The sequence below is a fragment of the Onychomys torridus genome, chromosome 5, assembly GCF_903995425.1.
Source record: "Onychomys torridus chromosome 5, mOncTor1.1, whole genome shotgun sequence".
Taxonomy (NCBI): Eukaryota; Metazoa; Chordata; class Mammalia; order Rodentia; family Cricetidae; genus Onychomys; species Onychomys torridus.
In genome coordinates, this window is record NC_050447.1 from 33,863,381 (window position 1) to 33,884,460 (window position 21,080).

The following is a 21,080-nucleotide window of genomic DNA, read 5'->3' on the forward strand; positions in this document are numbered from 1 at the left end:
AATTTAACAAGTCTTGGGGGACCAATCGTGAACACGGGGCTATGTGTGGGAAAGACTTCAGTCTCTGCTGTTGATGGGGGGAAAACGCTCAGTTTTGGGCAGCTAATCTCACAGGCTGTGTAGCAGGATGCTCAGCTTTGGGCGCCGTATTTTTGAGAGTTGCTGTGGGGTTTGAAGACAGCACGAGCAGATTTGAAGCCTGCAATTGCTTCCTGAGGTCATTTTTACCTCTTCACCTGGAGGGGCCCTTCAGGAAGCTGCCCAGGCTTCCTCCTTGGTTAAGGTTCCATTGTGGTTTCATACAGACGGCTTTTGCTTCCCCACTTTGGTCTTAGGCTGTTTACTTGAGTTATATTTGGTTTTCCTTTCTTGGCAAATGTAAAGAAAAATCACGGTCCTGATGGGGATATAGTGCCTCGGACAGTACTTTCCTCTCTAGTTCCTCAAACGAGAGGGAAAAAGACCGGAAGGTAGACAAAGACAGAAAGAAAACCTGAAACTTGATTCCCCCACCCCCCTTCCTTTTATTTGGCTGTGGACTTTTTTTTTTTTTTTGGACCGATGTTTGTACCAGTTATGTGACTGATCTTGGAGTATCTCGATAGTGGAAATTTCCTGATTTTTATGCATTCTTGCTGTAAAGTCTAGAATGTGGAGATGTTTCTACAACAGTTATGTAAATGATGCTCTTAGAACCTGGGATGCCGGAGCAATAGCTCCCTAGTGACTTGAGATGACCAGGGTAGTTTTCAGACACCAAATTTGGACTTATCTTGTCTGTCATACCCTTTATGTGGGAGAGTTCAATTGAAGGCTGCCTTTAATGGGTATGTAAAATTTAGATTTTGCAGGAGGAAATGTCATCCTGTTACTTTCTATAAGTTAATTTGTTTTTCTTTTCTAAGTAACTAAGAACTTGTTCTTCGTTACAGGGATTGAATGGCCGAAACAGAGAAGTGGAATTAACCCTACTGTAAGCATTTACTTTCTTCTTGGTACCTGACTCACTTGTGATGAAACAACAACTTAAAAACCTGTGAATTTTCACTTATTTCGTGACAGGTATCACCACTCTGTTCTTTTTATTTATGTATTTATTTGTTTTCATTTGTTTATTTGTTTGGTTATTTATTGTTTTTGGTGATTTATAAAAAGGAATCTGTTATTTGCATACTTTGTGAATATGATGCTAATAAAAAGGCTTAAAAGGCCAGCTTGGTCTCCAGAGAACGTTCCAGGACAGCCAGGATTATACAGACAAACCCTGTTTTAATAAAAGAAAAGAGAACAAATAAACAAAATCATAGTGTTATGAAATATCATAACACATATAGTTTGTTTTGTAAATAAATTATGTATTTATGTCTTTAATTTTTTTCAAGACTGCATTTCAATGTAGCCCAGGATGGCCTCAAATTCTTTGTAGATGAAGATGACTTTTAACTTCTCAAGTGCTGGGATGATAGGCCTGAGCTATGATGCCTAGCTCTATTTTATGTGTGGTTTTGTTTGATTTTGAGACAGGGTTTCTCTGTGTAGCCCTGGCTGTCCTAGAACTCGCTCTGTAGCCCAGGCTGGCTCCAGACTCTCAGACCTGCTTCTGCCTCATAAGTGCTGGGTTTAAAGGCGTGGACCACCATGCCTGGTAGAAGTCAGAGTATCTTATCCATCGTGATTGAGAGGTAAATTGTATCTCAGTTACTTGACATTCTCCATAAGATAAACATAATTTTTGTTAATTAAAAAAAGAAGTTACAATAAATGTATTTATAACTTTCTTTTTTTTTTTTAAAAAAAAATATTTATTTATTTATCTATGTATATAGCATGAATAACTGCAGGCCAGAAGAGGGCACCAGATCTCATTACAGATGGTTGTGAGCCACCATGTGGTTGCTGGGAATTGAACTCAGGACCTCTAGAAGAGCAGTCAGTGCTCTTAACCTCTGAGCTATTTCTCCAGCCCAATTTATAACTTTCTTTATGATTGTATTTTTATATTAATTTACTTTTTTCTTAAAAATTACATTATGATAGTTTCCTTGTTAAATTTTCTTGAAGAAATTTTAGGGGTCTGGTAAACTTTACCACCTGCTGCAGGATTCTGGAAAATAGGATGAAACCCTGTTAGAAACTGCTGTGTTTAGCTGCTCAGTAGTAGTTCATGACTTTAATCCCAGCACTTTGGAGGCAGAAGCAGGCCACTCTCTGTGAGTTCAAAAGTACTGTGTTTTCTTTTTTATTAGTGCTGGGGGTTCAACACAGGGTCTCAAGCCTCAGCTCTGCTAAATATGCATTCTATCCATTCAGTCATACTCTCAGCCCCAGGGATGTCTTTCCATGTGGGATGTAACATTCTTCTTTTTCAAGATCGATCTTTTGGGGCTACATTGAATGATTTATAGAAATTGTTTTCAACAATGGTTTTAGAGGCGTCAGCATGTTAGAGATTGAGACGAGTAACTATGATTTATACTGATTTATTTTAACTATTGTGTGAAAATTGAAGGCAGTCAACTCAGGTAGGTGATCTGGTAGAATTTTGATAACCCATTTCTGATACCAGGCTTAATATTGGCTTAAGATGGGCCCCTAAACCAGCAGTTTTCATCTCACTGTGTCAGAAGGCCTGCAGGTCTGGGGATGGGCTAGATAACGCCTCTCCCATAGGTGTGGGGTCCTTTTTTGGGCATCTGTAATACTGTGGGACTGATTAAGTGCAAATGAATTAAAAACTATTACTGTAGTCACGGTAACATTTTTGTCATTATCTTCCTTCATCAGCTTTTACAAGCACAGTGACAGTGAATGTTTGGTCTAAACAATGTGTTCTAGTGCAGCTTAGCTTCTGATTCAGAGTGAGACATTGTCTCAAAACGGAAAAAAAACCCCATGTATGTTTATGTGTGTGTATTTTTTTGAACGGCTTTTAACAAAAGCATCTTTTTGCTTTGTTTTATTTATATGTACTTTAAAAAAATAATTTACAAATTATTTTATGTGCATTAGTGTTTTGCCTCCATGTATATCTGTGTGAGGGTGTTGGGTACCCTGGAACTAGAGTTACAGACAGTTGTGAGCTGCCATGTGGGTGCTGGGAATTGAACCCAGGTCCTCTTGGAGAGCAGTCAGTGCTCTTAACTGCTGAGCCATCTCTCCAGCCCCTTTATATACTTTTAAAATTCCATTTTTTTAAAAAGATTTATTTTTATGTGCATTGGTGTTTTGCTTACATGAATGTCTATGTGAGGGTGCCAGATCCCCTGGAACTGAAATTATGGTTGTGAGCTGCCATGTGGGTGCTGGGAATTGAACCTGGGTCTTAGCAGCCAGTGCCCTTAACTGCTGAGCCATCTCTCCAGATCTCTCCAGTCTGTTTGTTTATTTATTTATTTATCCATCTATCTATCTATCCATCCATTCATTCATTCGTTTACTTACTTACTTACTTAATTAATGTGTATGTGAGTGTGGGCACATTAGAGCCATGGGTGCAGGTGGAGGTCAGAGGACAACTTTAGGGAGTTGGTTCTCACCCTCCACCTTGTTGAGGCAAAATCTGTCTTGCTGATTGTTACTGTTAGCATACTCCAAGGCCCACAACCTTCTTGCTGGCTCACTGTCTCAGCCTCCCATCTGGCCATCCAGTGCTGGGATTATAGACGAGCGTCTGGCCTTTTCATGGGTTCTGGGCATTGAACTTGGTCATCAGACTTGTGCAAGTGCTGAGCCATTTTTCTGGCCTTTTTTTTTTTTTGAGACACAGTCTCTCTATGTAGTTAAGAGTATCCTTTAGTTTGTTATCTTCCTATCTTAGTCTCTCTAGCTTTTAGGATTTTAGGGATGTACAGCTGTGCTGGGCTCCCAGCTTTCTTCTGATTTGTGCTTATGTTTGTTATTTTTTTTTAAAAGGAAGGCTTTTAAAAAATAATTTATTTAACTTTATTCTATGTTCATTGGTGTGAAAGTGTTAGTTCCCCTGGAACTGGAGTTATAGTTGTAAACTGCCATGTGGGTGTTGGGATTTGAACCTGGGTCCTCTGGAAGAGCAGCCAGTGCTCTTAATCACCAAGCCATCTCTCCAGCTCCTTTCCTTTTTGAAACAGACTCTCACAAAGCCCAGGCTGGAGTCTTTGTAGCCTAGGCTGGCCTTGAACTCTGATGTATAATAGAAGATAAACTTTTGATTTTGGTCCTTTGCCTTCACTTTTTGAGTGCTGAGATTATAGGCATGGGCTTCCGTACTGGGTTTGTGCTGTACCAGAGAGCAAATCCAGGGCTTTGTGCATACTAGGCAAATACTCTACCAGTGGAGCTATATCCCTACCTGTTTGGATCCTTTTGCTCCTTTTCTCAGTAACTTATTTATGGTTTTTGTTTTGTTTTTTGAGGCTCTGCCTCCTGAAGTGCTGGGACTAAAGGCGTGTGCCACTGCTGCCCAGTTTATTTATGTCTTTATAGTTAAAGTGATTTCTTATAGTTTGCATATTGGGATTTGCTTTGTAGTCAATCTAACACTATTAACAGTATCTTTTACTTGGTGTATTTAGATTATTTTATATAACTTGATTAAAATCTGCTGTTTTAGATAGACTTGATGAACACCTGTAGTTCCAGTTCTCAGGACTCCTGCAGAGGCAGGAGGATTGCTGCAAGTTTGGGGCCAGCCTGGTATATAGACATGTGTAATCACACCTAGTTCTCTACTGTTGGCTTATTACTTATACCTCTTTAATATTTTTTTTATTGTTGCCCTAATTTTACAATGTAAATACTTTTACTGGCCTCCAGGATATAGGGCCATAATTATACATTTGGCAAGTTCTCTACCACTGAGCTATACTTTAGCCTTATGAGTCTTTAATTACAGTCTACCCTTAAATAATATATTCCTTCACTATAGTGTAAGAACTTTATAACAATATTCTCCCAATTTTTGTCAAATTTTTTTTTTTTCCTGAGACAGGGTTTCTCTGTGTAGCTTTGGAGCCTGTCCTGGAACTCACTCTGTAGACCAGGCTGGCCTCGAACTCACAAAGATCTGCCTGGCTCTGCCTCCCAAGTGCTGGGATTAAAGGCATGCACCACCACCGCCCGGCCGTTTCCTGTTCTTTATGATAGTATTGTCAGGCATTTTTTTCCCTTTGTGCTATAAACCCACACTACATTTCTGCATTTTCTGCTTCAGGCTTCATTTATAGTCTAAATAAATTTAAAATAGTCTCCCTTCCCCCGCTTACTTCAGATCATTTAATACTGATGTCCTACAGCTTTTATCTATTTCGCATAGTTTTCTACCTTGCTTCCTCTTACTGTTGAGCTTTTTCGTTAGAGCCTTTAATATATGAATCACAGTTATTTTATTGTTACTTTTTGGCAGGTCTAGGATTGAACCCAGGGTCTCATGTAGGCTCAGCAAGCACCCAAACACTGAGCTATATTCCTAGACTCATTGTAGTTATAAGTTTTGCTTTTTGTGTGTATACATATGTGTGCTTGTGTAGAAGTCAGTAGTCATTTTGTGGGTTTTTGGTTTTTTTTTTTTTTTTTTTTTTTTGGACAGAGTGTGTAAGTACTGGCTGGCCTGGTACTCAGTCTGCCACCTGAATGCCAGGACTAAAGGCTACTAGCCACTCTGTCTAGCCACCTTATGTTTTTGAGAAAGTGTCTCTCATGATTTTACAGGAAGCATGGAGCTGTCTCCTCAGCCCCCACTAACCCTTTATTCTTGGCTCTTGCTCTTTTTTTTGAGATGAAGTTATAGCTGTGTTATACAGACTAGTCTTCATTGTCTCAGGGCCCTAAGTAGCCAGGACCACAAGCAACTGGTTGCATCTGACACCCCTCCCCCCATTGTAGTTATTTTAAATAGTCTATTTGATGTTTCTAATATATAGTTCCTTTCTAAGTCTGGTCATGTTGAATAGTCTTGCCTCTTGATAGTAGGGTTTTTTTGTTTTTGTTTTTTTACTTTTTAAAAAATTTATAATTTGTTAGTGATTGCTATAGTTTGTAGAACAGGAGAAATTTGGGGTGTATAATTCTTATTCTGAAATAGTAGGCATGGCTTTTGAAGGTTGTTGGTAGAAGAGTTTGAGCCAGTTATACAGAAGAATTGCGTAGGGATTTGTTGTTGCTATGGTGCTTTCGCTAACCTTGCCTTCAAATTCCTCTGGTGTTTCTTTGTGCCTAGGGTTGGTTTGCTTTGCTGTAGGGAAGACTTCTTCTCAGTCTGTTCTACTCTCAGCTTCAGCCCTTCCCGGGGTACAGTTTGCTACATTCTGGTTGTCATACGGCTGTTGCTTTTTTTCTGGGTGCAAACGCCTAGTCAGGGTGCAGAGAGGCTCTCTTTTTGTTCTGGTTCAGCCTCAGTTCCCTTGTGTCTGGGTGGGATTGATCTTACTGGGTTATTTTGCCAGGCACAGATGTTGTACTTCTTAGTGGTTTTGACCAGAATTTCCTGTCCCTTTCTCAGACACAAAGGATTTTTTTTTCAGGATAGGGTTTCTCTGTGTAATAGTCCTGGCTGTCCTGGAACTCGATTTGTAGACCAGGCTGGCCTTGAATTCACTGAGATCCATCTGCCCCTGCCTTCTGAGTGCTGGGATTAAAGGTGTGTGCCACTACTGCCCAGAGACACAAAGGATTTTTTTTGCTGTTACTTTTCTCTTTTGGTTTTTGAGACTGTGTATAAATTATCTCCTAATCTTTCTCAAGAATCTGGCCCAACTTTATCATAGTCTGGCCCATCCTTTTATTATGTTTATATATATTTGTGTATGCACATGAATGCATGTGTGTAAAGGTCAGAGACAACTTGTAATAGTTTGTTCTCTTTACCATGTGAGTTGTGGGGGCCAAAATCAGGTCATTAGGCTTGGTGACACATGTCTTTCTTTCTTTCTTTTTTTTTTTTTTGTTTTTTGTTTGTTTTTTTTTTTTTTTTTTTTTTTTTTTTTTTTCGAGACAGGGTTTCTCTGTGTAGCTTTGGAGCCTATCCTGGAACTCACTCTGTAGCCCAGGCTCATAGAGATCTGCCTGCCTCTGCCTCCTGAGTGCTGGGATTAAAGGTGTGCCCCACCACTGCCCAGCGGTGCCACGGTGCCATGTGTTTTTAACCACTGAGCCATCTCTCTGGCTGAAGCCTTTACATTTTATTGAAGAGGGTTTTTTTGTTTTTTTTTTTTGTTTTTTTTTTTTTTTTTTTTTTTTTTTTTTGCCAGAGCTGAGGATTGAACCCAGGGCCTTGTGCTTGCTAGGCAAGCGCTCTACCACTGAGCTAAATCCCCAACCCTTAAGTGTAATACTTAACAGAAGGTCAATGAGGCTTTTGGAAAGAACAGCTGAAGGTCAGAGAATGCTGAGGTACAGCTAGCTGGTGAATTCAGGTCTTTGACTATGAGATTTCTGATCTCAGGTCTGTCTCATTTCCATTCTGCCACATCACACTGTTTTGTTCTGAGGACATGATCCATACCCTTATTGATTTTGTTCATTGCTGTCTTTACATACAATTCTAGTGGATGAGGTGCTTGGCAGGTTTTCTAGAGGAATGTGAGATGGGAGTTAGATTTAGAGGAAAGGTAAGGAATGGTCTTGGGTTTTGTGGCCAAGCGAGCCAGGAATTTAGCCATCTGTCCTCAGGGAGTTTGCTGTAGTTATTTCACAATTTTGCTCTTGGGTTAAAAGAGATAGGGGTTTTGATTAGCAAAAACAGGCTCTTAGTGATAACTGGGGCTGGCTATTAAATGAAGAAAAGAGCTTTCTTCTTCCTCACCTGCTTGTCCCTGATTCAGGTGCTGAGACTGTGACTGATTGTAGCACATTTTCCTAGAACAAGCCCCTGGGGAGTGTGTCTAGTGTATCTAGACACACTGAACAAAGCCACACCAGACACACTAGTGCCAAGTTGTACAAGTACAAAAAGGGTACCTGGTAACCCTCACTCTCATCTAAACTCTGATGGAGTAGAAGCTGGAGTAGTCTCTAGGGCCAGGCTTTTCTGCCTATCTGTATGTTGAATATCTAGACCCTGAAAGTCTCTTTGTACCTCACTCTTACATGAGTGTAGACTCCTAGCTATTTACTGGATTTGTTCCCATGGAAACCTGGACTCACTTGACAGACATGTGAAGCAAATATGCTTCCACATGCTTGCATAGGGAAACCTGCATAGAGCTTAGTGCCAAGAATGAGAAGTGTTCTGAAAGTCTAGTCTTATTAAAGTAGAGGTAGGCCGACTCTACTCTTCTCAGACCCCAGACAAGCCTAGGTCCAGCTTCTTGGAACACATTGGGACAAGTCAAACAAGAGTTTTGGGTGAGGTCTCTGGAGGTATGAGTTTTCCCTGAGAAGTTTGCACACTCAAATGATCTTGGGTTCCTTTGCTTTCAGTCCTATGAAGCAGGCTCTGGTATAGACATTTTGTTTTATTTTTGTTCTTCTTTCCTCCAGCCCCCCCCCCCCCTTTTAAGGACAGGGTCTCATTATGTAGTCAGTGCTGACTTTGGACCTGTGATCCCCACTGCCTCAGTCTCCCAAGTACTGGAATTATATGTCTGTGCCACTCTGCCTAGCTTTTTTTTTTTTTTTTCTTCTTTTTTTCTGGTTTTTCGAGACAGGGTTTCTCTGTAGCTTTGGAGGCTGTCCTGGATTAGCCTTGTAGACTATGCTGGCCTCGAACTCACAGAGATCCACCTGCCTCTGCCTCCTGAGTGCCGGGATTACAGGTGTGTGCCACCACTGCCCTGCCTGCCTAGCTTTGTTAGGAAAGGATTTTAGAAAGCTGAAGTACTGATTCCATTCTTTTTTTTTTTTTTTAACTTTTATTTTTCTCTCTTATATTGCATCCTGACTGCAGTTTCCCCTCTCCTCCACTCCGCCTAGTCCCTCTTCCCTAGATCAACTCCTGTTTCCCTTTAAAAAAAAAAAAAAAAAGAACAGGCCTCCCAGGGCTATCCACTAAACATGGCTTAACAAGGTACAATAAGACTGGTCACAAACCCTTATTACAGCTAACGGTGGCAACCCAGTAGGAGGAAAATGGTCCCAAGTGCAGGCAAAAGAGTCAGAGACAACCCCCACTTCCCTTGTTGGGAGTCCAAAAGAACACCAAGCTACACAACCATAACAAGTTAGGGTGCCCCTGGATGTCCCTTTCCCCTTCTCTCATATAATCTTGTAATCTCTTGGATTCTTGAGAAAAGAAAAGCATTGAATCAGCCAGCAGTAATGTGAGCAGTAAGGTTGTATACATGTAGTATTTGGATATGTGGTGTTTTTTTTTTTTTTTTTGAGACAGGATTTCACTGTGTAGTCCTTGCTGTCATGGAACTTACTCTGTAGATCAGGCTGGCCTCAAACTCAGAGATCCACCTGCCTCTGCCTCTCAAGTGCAGCGATTAAAGGCATGCACCACCATGTGGGACTCAGGATCTTCCTGATCTTGCCTCAATCTTCTGAATGCTGCGATTACATTTGTGTGCCACCACACAAAGCTCTGTATTAGTGATAATATAACTCTTCTCTCAGCATCTTCTTAACCTTCTTTCCATGTAACTGCAGATTTTTCACATGTAGTTGAATGCCTGTAGAAATCTCTATTTACAGGGCTGGAGAGATGGCTCAGTGGTTAAGAGCACCAGCTCTTCCAAAGGACCCTGGTTCAATTCCCAGCACCTACATGACAGTTTACAACTATCTGTAACTCCAGTTCCAGGCGATCTGGCATACTCATACAGACATACATGCAGGCAAAACCTGCATTAAAAAAAAAAATTAAAAAAAAAAGAAAAAGAAATCCCTGTTTATATAGAGCTACGTGGCAGGGTTATCTGGTATGGTCTTTCTGGTCTTTCACTAGGGTCTCACTAGTCTTTCAGTCTAGGAAGTGCCATGTATCTGTTACAGGGACTCTGGTTTTTTATGAATGACAGGTTTGAGTTAGGCTGTTAAGTGGAGGAAGAAGCTGGATGTGGTAGCACATGCCTTTAATTCTAGCACTGAGTTCAAGGTCAGCTTGATCTACATAGTGAGTTACAGGACAGCCAGGGCTACATAGGTAGACCTTGTCTCAAACAAACGAACAAATAGAATTGAGCAAAACTAGGAGAATCTACTGTGGATAAATACAGTTTTGCTGGTTTCTTTGCTTAGTAAGACAGGTCTCTTGTTGGAATCTGTCATTAGGTTGGGGCTGAGCACTCGTGATGTCTTTCTCAGAAGCATTTGATACTGCCTCCAATTCCCTGTGTCTGAGATTGACACTGAAACAGGCCTGTAGTGTTGTGTGTTGCATGCTCTGCCTAAGCAGATGGTGGGCAGGGAAATCTGTCTGACAGGCGGGTGTTAACTAAGCCAGAGTCACACTAGCTCCTGCCCTAGACTTGACACACTTGTTTTCTTTGCCAGGCCACAGTAAACACAGGTGTACAGGAACCATTTACCATGGAAGCCAGGGAGATTGGGATTCCCACACCTACCTATCATCTACTCCCCAAGGCCAACCAGCACACAGTAAAAGAAGATGCCAGCTCACCATCTCAAGGGTCTCCAGAAACTATGCAGCTGAAGAAGGAGATCTCCTTGCTGAACGGGGTCAGCCTGGTGGTGGGCAACATGATTGGCTCAGGGATCTTTGTTTCACCCAAAGGTGTTCTCAAATATACTGCTTCCTATGGGTTGTCACTAGTTGTGTGGGCCATTGGTGGGCTCTTCTCTGTTGTGGGTGCCCTTTGTTATGCAGAACTGGGAACCACTATCACCAAGTCAGGGGCCAGCTATGCTTATATTCTAGAGGCCTTTGGGGGCTTCATTGCCTTTATCCGTCTGTGGGTCTCACTTTTAATTGTTGAGCCCACCAGTCAGGCCATCATCGCCATCACCTTCGCCAACTATATCATCAAGCCCTCCTTCCCCACCTGTGATCCTCCATATGCGGCCTGCCGTCTCCTTGCTGCCGCCTGCATATGTAAGTATGGGGGTAGGGCAAGGGCATATGTGGAGGTGTGGGTGCTACATTACTTGTATGGTTACTGATACCTGAATGTTATATTTTGCTCTTTCGGGAGGAAGGAAGGTGTGAGACATCATACCTTTTGAAAAAGTAATTTCATCACTTAATGTGGTTCTGAGAGATAAGTAAACATAAAGGATAGGGATAGGAGAAGTTTGAATCTGTTCATGGCTTTTCCTATTCTTAGCTGTCCCATATTTCTTTTCTTTTTCTTTTTTTTTTTTCTTTTTTGATTTTTGAGACAAGGTTTCTCTGTGTGTATCCTGCCTGTCCTGGAACTCTCTCTCTGTAGACGAGGCTGGCCTTGAATTCACAGAGATCCAGATCCACTTGCCTCTGCTTCCTAAGTGCTGGGATTAAAGGTGAGCGCCTCCGCCACCACCTCCTGGCCAGCTGTCCCATATTTCTTTCTGTTCCTTACTCTGTGTGACAGCTTGGTGAACATGCCTTACCAAGGTTTTTTTTTGGGGGGGGGGGGGGGGGAAGGGTCAGGTTTCTTGAATGGTGTCATTATCACTATTTGTAACTTATCTCAGGGAACAGGTCAGAATTAAGGCCTTGTTGTGCTCTCAGTTTTTCCTTAGAAACTAGTTTAAAGGCATCAATGAGGAAATAGGCCTCCCTAGATAATGGGGTCCCACCACAGGACACCCTCTTTCTTGTCACCGCTGCTCTTTGTGGCCTGTTGTAAGCAGCAAGCTCTATCCAGATGGGCCTTTCCCACTGGTGTTTCTGATTTCTTTACACTGACTTTGTAAACATACTCTGCCTGCTTCCACCAAAAGGAGGATGGCTTCCATCCTGTGTAAGAGATTCCAGGGGAGCTCTGTTTATTATTCTTTTCTATTAGGGGTGGAGAAAAGGATATTCAGTGTGAAATCATGGAAATGAGAGAAGATTGCTCTGAACTTAGCCAGCTTTGCAGAGCTAGTCAGCTAGCACAGAATCTTGTGTTTCTTAGCACTGTGCTGCCAGAAGTACTTAATCATATTCTGTTCTTTATCTCTGCTTGCAAAAACTTCGGCTGTATATATATAGTTTATTGACAATTTTAAAAATAGATCAGTAATACCTTGGAGTTAGCAAAAAAGTGTACTATGCCTCCTGATTTTAAGAGTTTTGTTAAGGACAAACAATAAAGGTGATCTCTTCATAGCCCTTGAGACGAGAAATAGACACCCCTGGGAGGAGGAAGAAAGGTGGGGTTCAGCTATGTGTCCTTTTTCTTTTTTCAGCTCTCTAATAGGCTTTTACCACAGTTTCTGGACTTGCTGAGATCTTTAAAGACCAAAGTTTTAGGTAGATGTAGTGGTGCACACCTTTAATCCCAGTACTCTGAAGGCAGAGGCAGTCACTTCTGTGAGCTGAGTCTAGCCTGGTCTCTACATAGTGAGTTCTAGACCAGCCAGGGCTACATAGTAAGACTCTGTCTCAAAGCAATCAGACAAACAAAACAAAATGCCAGTCAGTAAAATTTTAAGAACCAGGCTTGGTAGCTCACACCCATAATCCCATTACTTGGGAAGCAGAGGCAAAAGGATTGCCAAGGCCAGCTTGGGTTTCATATCAAGTACCAGACCAGCCAGGGTTACCTAGTGAAACCCTGTCACAAACAAGCAAATGACAACAAAAATCAGGACTGGTAAGATAACTCAGCAGGTAAAGGCACTTAACTGCCAAGGCAGACCTCCATAAGTGAGAACTCTCTCTCTCTCTCACACACACACACACACACACACACACACACACACACACACACTACAATTTAAAGATCATTTTAGAGCATCTGCATATTTTTGGCATTGAGTTATACAAATTCTAGAACTGTAGAATTGTTCATGTGTTACACAGTTGCTTTTTAGAAGGTTTTATACGTGTGCTCCTGTCTGAGCGTCAGATAGTGACTGAATTGGTTTGACAGCCTTAGTGTGAATTCAGAGAGCAGCCACGTCTAAGGGGACTGGTATATATGATTTGGATTTTTTAAATTTTAATTTTTTTATGCATATGGGTGTTTTGCCTGCATCTATGTCTATGTACCACATGTGTGTAATGCAGATCCCCTGGAACTGCAGTTACTGATGGTTGTGAGCCACCATGTTGGTCCTGGGAATTGAACTTGGGTCCTCTGAACTACTCTTAACCACTGAACCATCTCTCCAGCTCCATGAGGATTTTTTTGTTTGTTTGTTTTAAGATTTATTTATTTTTTATTTTATACATGTATGTAAGTGTTTTGCACCACACCACATGCATATGTATCTGGTACCCTCAGAGGCCAGCGTAGGAGGCCAGATCCCCCAGAACTAGACTTAGGGATGGCTATGAGCCACCATGTTTGTGCTGGGAACTGAACCTGATTCCTGCAAGAGTAACAAGTGCTGTTGAATGTTGGGCTGTTTCTTTAGCCCTATAACTTTTGACACATAGAAGATTATTTTCATTTGTTCGCCTACCCACCCCGTTTTGATTCTTCCCATGTTTTCTTGAATTTATATTTTCCAACAATTTATATTTTGATTGAAGCAGTGACATCACCTCTTTGAAATATAGCCATGGGGTTTCTGGTCCTCTTTCACTCACGGTGTATTTTTACCCAGATTTCTCAGGACCGGTATTATGAACTCCCTGTCGCAGAAACTCAGGCATTTCCAGAATTCAGATCTGAGGGCATGAACTTGTTAGAAGTAAAGACAAGTCATAAAACCATGTTGCACTCTAACCAATGAGGTGTTGGGATTCTGCTTATTTCCTTCCTTGGAACTTAGGTCATAGACTCAACTTTAAACAGAGCTTGGATGTGGTGAAGAGAGACCGCTTGGAATGGCACGGAGACAGCATGATCTCAGGAGACAAACGTTATGAGGTGAAAGTGAAAGATCTGCACTGGATCTTGCATGAGAGGCTTTAGAGAGGTTGGAGAATGAAGTTTGGAAATTGAGACAGTAGAGTCCACCTTGTTGGTTGGGAGATTGCACAAAGAATTTCTAGCGAGAGGCTAGAGAGATGGCTCAGAGGTTAAGAGCACTGGCTGCTCTTCCAGAGGTCCTAAGTTCAATTCCCAGCACCCACATGGTGGCTCACAACCAACTGTAATGAGACCTGGTGCCCTCTTCTGTATACATAATAAATAAATAAATCTTTAAAAAAAATCCTTAAAAAAACCAAAACACTTAGTGCTTACTGTTTGTTCTAAGAGGACTTGATTTCAGTTCTAAGTCCCTACATCGGGTGGCTCACATCTCAATAATTCTAGCTCCAGGGGTAACCAGTGCCTCTCCTCCATGGTAACCTATACTCAAGTACACATAACCCATGTGTAGGCACACATACACGTAACTAAAAATAATAAAAATAAGTATTTTTAAATTTTATTTATTTTTCAGACAAGGTCTCATTGTGTAACTCTGACAGTTCTAGCACTCACTATGTAGACCAGGTGGACCTTAAACTGTTTCTGTCTCCCAGGTGTAGGGATTAAAAGCATGTGCCACTATACCTGGCTTTAGGTCTTTTTTTCTTTAAAAGAAGTTATATCTATGCTAGGCTAGACCAAGTTTCATTTTAGAATATAGGATTCAGGAAGACTTCATATGTTCAGTTGTGGGGTAGAGGCTGTAAGATAGTTAGTTGCTCAAGGGCCAGGCTTGGCCCACAGATAGCTTTGTTAGGCCTGCACAGTTTTCATTTATTTATTTAGTTGTTTGCTTGCTCATTCATTCATTCATTCATTCATTTCTTACTCTGTAGACCAGGGCGGCCTGGAACTTGGTAAATAATCCATGTCTACCTCAGTCTACTGAGTGCTGAGATTGCGGGCATGGGCCACCATGCCTGTCTTAATTTTTTATTTTTAAATTAAGAGGCTCAGCTGGGTGGGGGGGTGGCATACCCCTTTAATCCCAGGACTGGGTTGGGGAGGGCAGAGGCAGGTGGATCTCTGAGTTGGAGGCTAGACTCTTCTATAGAGTGAGTTCCAGGACGGCCAGGACTACACAGAAATCCTGTCTCCAAAAACAAACAAACCAAACAAAAATCATTAAAAAAAATAATAAATAGAGTCACAATTCCAGTTGAAGGTCAACAGATTACAAATATGATGGTCTTCTTGCCAGTTCAGTCCCAAGACAGCACAGGATTTCACATGGCAAGAGAGGGAACACATGTGACTCTGATCTTTCCCTGTTTTATTTATTTATTTATTTATTCATTCATTCATTCATTCATTAGTTTTTCGAGACAGGGTTTCTCTGTGTAGCTTTGCGCCATTCCTGGATCTCGCTCGGTAGCCCAGGGTGGCCTCAAACTCACAGAGATCCACCTGCCTCTGCCTCCCAAGTGCTTATTTTTGTTTTTTTGAGACAGAGTTTTATTATAAATCTCTGACTCTCCCCATTTTTTAAAGTATATATTGATACAAAATAATGGGTTTCATTGTGTTTTCATACATGTATGTAATGTACTTCCATTGTATTCACTATTATATTTCTCTTTCTATCGTTACCGTTCACTGTGTTTTAAATAATTTGAATTAATTGTTAGCATTTGAAAAATTGGAATTTAGACTGGTATAGTAACACATTCCTATAATCTCAGCCCTTGGGAGGGTGAGGCAGAAGGATTGCTTTGAGTTCAAGGCCAGTCTAGGTTATATAGTGAAGACTGGGCCAGCCTGAGGTACATAGCCAAAGCAAGATCATGTCTCTAACATGACAAATAGAAAACACAATTCAAAAAATTAGAGCACACATTTTCTCTTGAAAAATCAAGAGTTCTGACAATTGGAATCCAAATTCCTGCCTCTCAGGTAGTAACCTGTTCACATAGCTGTTGCTACTTTTAAATGTAGTATGTGCTTCCCAGTCCACTGCTGCAGTTTCCTGTTCTCTCTTCATAACCAGACTTGTTGCCTTGCCCATTTGCATTGCTTTTTTTCTTTTCTTTTTCTTTTTTTGAGATAAGGTCTCACTTTATAGCTCTGGTTGGCCTAGAATTTTCTGTGTAGACCAGGCTGACCTGAACTTCACAGAGATCTGCCTGCTTCTGCCTTCTTAGTGCTGGGATTAGAGGTGTGCATTTCTATTCTTGGCTATGTACTACTTTTATTTATTTATTTTTTAAGATTTGTTTGCCTGTGTGTGTGTGTGTGTGTGTGTGTGTGTGTGTGTGTGTGTGAAGTGTAAATGTGTTTCACATGTATGCCAGTGCCCACAAAGGCCAGAGAGGGTGTTGGAGTCCCTGGAGTCAGTGGTAAGGGTGATGGTAAGCTGCTCACCTTCATGCTGAGAACCAAACTCAGGTCCTCTGCAAGGGCAGCAAGCCCTGCTACGCTCTCTTCTAGCCCTCACATTTGTACTGCTTTGTTGACCTCTGAAGGTATGACCCCTGAAGATGTTGCTGCTTCAGCCACGCCTTTCCTTCTGCATCCCACTCCATTCTCATGTTACAGTTAGGGAAATCTAAGCAATTGGTGGTGGTGGTGGGATTTCAGGTTGTCATACTTATCCTAAAGTAAGTAAGACTTGCTGGGCGGTGGTGGTGCACGCCTGCAATCCCAGCACTCGGGAGGCAGAGGCAGGTGGATCTCTGTAAGTTCGAGGCCAGCCTGGTCTACAGAGCTAGTCCAGGACAGGCTCCAAAGCTACAGAGAGAAACCCTGTCTGGAAAAACCATAAAACAAAACAACAACAACAAAAAATAAGTAAGACTTTAGGTTCTCAGTGGGAGGTTAGTTTGGCTCAAATGTGTCATTTGGCATCATCTGGAGACATTTTTGGGATAACAATTTTGGGAAGCAGTGCTGCAGATAGGTCATTATCCTAAAGGTCTACCGTAGAAATATGATCAAAAGAGGGAAAGCTGGAGGGTTCGAGTCGTATCCCTGGAGTCTGAGCACCTGGCCTCCGGACTGTCTGGTGAGCTGGATGGGGCTGGGCGATCTTGGAAGCATAAGGGGTGTGGGTCTGTGGTGAAATTTTGTTTACTAATTAGAAGCAGGCAAGTAGTCAAGGGACTTGGCTTCTGTTTGGTAGACTGTGTTCTTTGGCAGGACTGAGAGCATGAGGCAAGCTAGGTGCCTGGGGCCAGCCTCTGAGGATATACTTACTCTGGAATTCCTGTGCTTGATTCCCTGAGAGGGAGAGAAAGGAGGAGTGTTTATTAAATTTTGTGTCCAAGAAACTTGACTGACTTCATCCTACTGGCTTGCTCTCTCTGGCAAGTGTGTTGTGGCTCATTAACTATTTTCATTGAGAAAGAGGCATATGTGCTTGGTGAATAAACGTGAAAGACTACCATAGAGAAAAGGCCCTTTCCTCTCCAGCTCTTCATTCTTTTCCTCAGAGTCAGCTTTACTGGCCGTGTATGTTGTGTCTATTCAGCTGGCCGTTGGGCCTGCAGGGACTGAGGTATGCCTCACTCATTCTGTTAATGGAGTCAGCCACTCTCCACTGCAGGATCGGCGGAGTCACTTGTGCATAGACGAGGCCGCACCCGGAGGAAGACTGCAGAAGACTAGAGGGAGGTCGGAGGTGCACTTGGGCTGACGGCTATGAAGCCTATTCTGGGAGTCCAGCTAGGCTTCTGTGTCTCTCCTGGGGTGTTCAGTTTTGGTCTTTCTCCCTTGTTCCCTTTCTTTGTGTCTACCTCATCTTCGTCTCTTGACTCTGTCTTTTCATTTCTGTACATTTCGGTCTTTTTCTCACAAGTTCATGCCTTTTTCTAATTTTGTAGTCCTGTTTCCTTCCTCTGCGTGTGGTTTCTGTTCTGCTGTTAGTTAGGGCTTCTATGGTCTTTGACTTGGTGCATCTCTAGACTCTCAGAGGACCTTGTTGCTATTAGATAGATTGACTTTCTTGGCATTCTGGGAAGGATAACTTGGAGGCCTAGCTTGAATCCACCTCTGATAGGGGAAAAAAGAGCAAGTCCTAAGAAGGAGACGCACAAGTACCTCAAAATGTGCTTATTGTATTGGTGCCTGTGGTTAACTGGTGGCTGTTAACTATGTATGTTAGCTGATTCAGGCTTAGCCAGAGAGAAAACTTTTTTTTTTTTTTGAGCTGAGGATCGAACCCAGGGCCTTGTGCTTGCTAGGTAAGCGCTCTACCACTGAGTTAAATCCCCACTCCGAGAGAAAACTTGGATCAACAGTTGATCCCCATGAAGATTTTTCAGCAGCACACATTCCTTTGGGGTATCCCTCTCCCACCCATTTAACCATTGTGTCCCCAACTCCATTAAGTGCTTCATTATGTGTCCACCTTAAATGACTGACTGGTGTGCACCTGTACTATTTGGCAGCACTTACCTCCCACCTTGAGACAGGGTTTCTCTGGGTAGCCCTGGCTGTCCCTGGAATACTGTAGACTAGGCTAAGCTCGAACTCAGAAATTGCCCTGCCTCTGTCTCCTAAGTACTGGGGATTAAAGGCATGTACCACCACACTCAGCTATTTTTTTAAATATTTATTTTTATTTTATGTGTATGAGTATATGCTGGCATATATGTGTCTGGTCCTCATCAAGGTCAGAGGGCATCAGTTTTCCTAGAACTAGGAGTTACATGTGGTTGTGAGTCGCCATGTGGGTGCAGAAAATTGAACCCAGGTCCTCCGGAAGAGCAGCTAAGTGCTCTTAACTGCTGAGCCAACTCTTCAGCCCTATTTGACAGCATATTAAAAGAAGCTCTTAAAACACAATAGAGCCTATTCTGTCACATTTGGTCACTTTTACAGCTGGCCCTGGACACCGTTCTTTTGAGTGGAGAATTGCCCCAGGAACTGGCTGTTAACTAAAGCTGTTACCTTGCCTCCAACCAGGGCTCATCAATTCCCTTCTTTGCTGGACTGTGAGCTTTAGACAGACTGTATATAAGCTGTTGCCCTTTGAGTTTGTGGTCTTTCAGAAACAAGATGAGATACCTGGAATCAGATGTTCCCAGGACTGGATACTAAAGTACTGTGAAGTGGGAATGTGAAGATGAGAAGGAGCTTGGACTGCCCAGTATAATTGGGGAAGATTTTCAGAGAGAGTAAGGGCTGAGCTAGACCTTGGAAGTAGATGTCGGTGATGACTGTGGCAAGAGGAGGAAACCTTTTGTGTGTGTATCTGGCATAAGTAAGGGAGAGTACACCTAAAGGAATAAGTAGGTGAGTACGTACAAGTGGCTGAGAGAATGGACTGTAACAGTTTATAAAAGAAAGCATTTAATTGGGAGCTTGCTTATAGTTTCAGAGGAATATTGTCATCATGGCAGGAGCATCGTGGCACTCATGGTGTTTGATGTAGCTGAGAGCTGCATCCTAATCCACAGGCAGAGAGAGAAAGACCCTGGCTGGGCCTAGCATAAGCTTTTGAAACCTCAAAACCCACCCCTAGTGACATACTTCCTCCAACAAGGCCACACTTCTTAATCCTCCTCCTTCAACTCTTCAAAGAGTTCTACTCCCTCATGACTAAGCATTCAAATATATGAGTCTATGGGTGCTGTTTTAAAAGATTTACTATTTATTATGTATACAGTGTTCTCTCGGCATGCATGCCTATACACCAGAAGAGGGCATCGGATCTCATTATAGATGGTTGTGAGCCTCCATGTGGTTGTTGGGAATTGAACTCAGGACCTCCGGAGGAACAGCCAATGCTCTTAACCTCTGAGCCACCTCTCCAGCCCTTTTTTTTTTTTTTTTTTGAGACAGAGTTTCTCAGTGTATCTTTGGAGCCTGTCCTGGAACTCACGCTGTAGACCAGGCTGGCCTCGAACTCACGGATATCTGCCTGCCTCTGCCTCCCGAGTGTTGGGACTAAAGGCATGCCCCACCACTGCCGTGCTCCACAAGGTATATATTTTAAGTTTTTGTTTTTGTAAGCTTGGGACAGTACTTCTAAGTGTCACTATGTTCCTTCTTGCTGTAGAAGCCCTTGGATGATCTCATGTTCTCCCCTAGATCAAAACTGTCCTTATTTTCAGGGACAGAGTTCTCTATCTGTGAGTTAATCCTCAATCAGATAGCAGTTCACAGCCATCAGTAATCTGCAGGGTTTAGGTGTTATTGAGGTACTTGAGCATGGAGTTTAAAGGTAGTGGGGATGATGACATGAGCCTAAGAAGCTCTCAGGAAGGTTTATTCTCCATAGGACCTACTGACAATTAGCAGGTTTACATTGGAATGGCGTAGGGAGATCACTGGACTTGGGAATGCAAGCTTAGAAGTGATAGCTTCTTTCAGCCTTAGTTTCCTCATGTATAAGTGCTGCTGGGGAGCAGACACTATACAATAGTTTCTTAGTCTTACTGTATGGGCCTGTTCCCCTCATAATGCTCCATTAAAGGGAAAGTCCTGAAGATCTTTTCCCCTTATAATTTACCATTCTGATTTCTCTGTATTTATTAGCTGAACTCTTGCCCTTAATGGCCACAGGCTCTGGATCTGAGTTGTAGGCATTTCTTTCTTGGGATCAGGTGTGTTTAGTAAATCTCTTAACTTTCCTGTTTGGTGTAATTAGGAGGGTACATTGGAATTCCTGGTTCCAAGGTGAGGGGAGTTTTTTTTTTCCCCAAAGGGTTCTTTTTTTGTTTGTTGTTTTTGTTTTTTGTTTTTTTCAGACAGGGTTTCTCTGTAGCCTTGGAGTCTGTCCTGGAACTTGATCTATAGACCAGGCTGGCCTTGAAATCACAGAGATCCACCTGCCTCTGCACCACCACCTCCCGGCTCCAAAGGATTCTTTTGTTTAGAGAGGCTACCATTGTACACACTTTTATCCTTTAATGAAGCCCACACAAAATTTCCCAAAGGGAAAGGCATTAGTATTGAGACTCATTAAAAATGAAAGTAAAAAGGTGCTGGAGAAGTGTGGTCTGCAGTGTCAAAATGCTGGGACTTTGTCAAGCAGCAATGGTCACCATGCAGTCCACACCCTGTAAGATGGGGAACAAACATCTGTATTTGGGGAATTGTTAGAATTGATAGTGAGGATGCCTCTGAAATTGTCCAGGATATAGCAGACACACATACTACAGAACATGGATGATCGATCATCAATATTAAAATTTATATTATTTGTTAATG

General features: G+C 42.2%; 2 protein-coding genes across 5 annotated transcripts in view; both read left to right on the forward strand.

The window, feature by feature from the left end:
* Nucleotides 1–21,080, forward strand: part of Slc7a6 (solute carrier family 7 member 6) — a 33,390-nt gene that overhangs the window by 1,431 nt on the left and 10,879 nt on the right. For 3 of the 4 annotated variants that reach the window (XM_036188757.1, XM_036188754.1, XM_036188758.1), the window contains exons 2-3: nucleotides 933–973; nucleotides 10,411–10,969. In XM_036188757.1, coding sequence (XP_036044650.1) covers nucleotides 10,447–10,969 — 523 coding nt within the window. In that variant the 5' untranslated portion in view covers nucleotides 933–973; nucleotides 10,411–10,446. Of the gene's footprint in view, nucleotides 1–932; nucleotides 974–999; nucleotides 1,063–10,410; nucleotides 10,970–21,080 lie in introns of those variants that run through there. The other variant, XM_036188756.1, reaches the window with a different exon arrangement.
* Prmt7 (protein arginine methyltransferase 7) overlaps nucleotides 1,004–21,080 on the forward strand; it is an 87,268-nt gene continuing 67,191 nt past the window's right edge. Inside the window, exon 1 of the mRNA XM_036188750.1 lies at nucleotides 1,004–1,062. The gene's annotated coding sequence lies outside the window, so the exon portion shown is untranslated. The remainder of the gene's footprint in view (nucleotides 1,063–21,080) is intronic.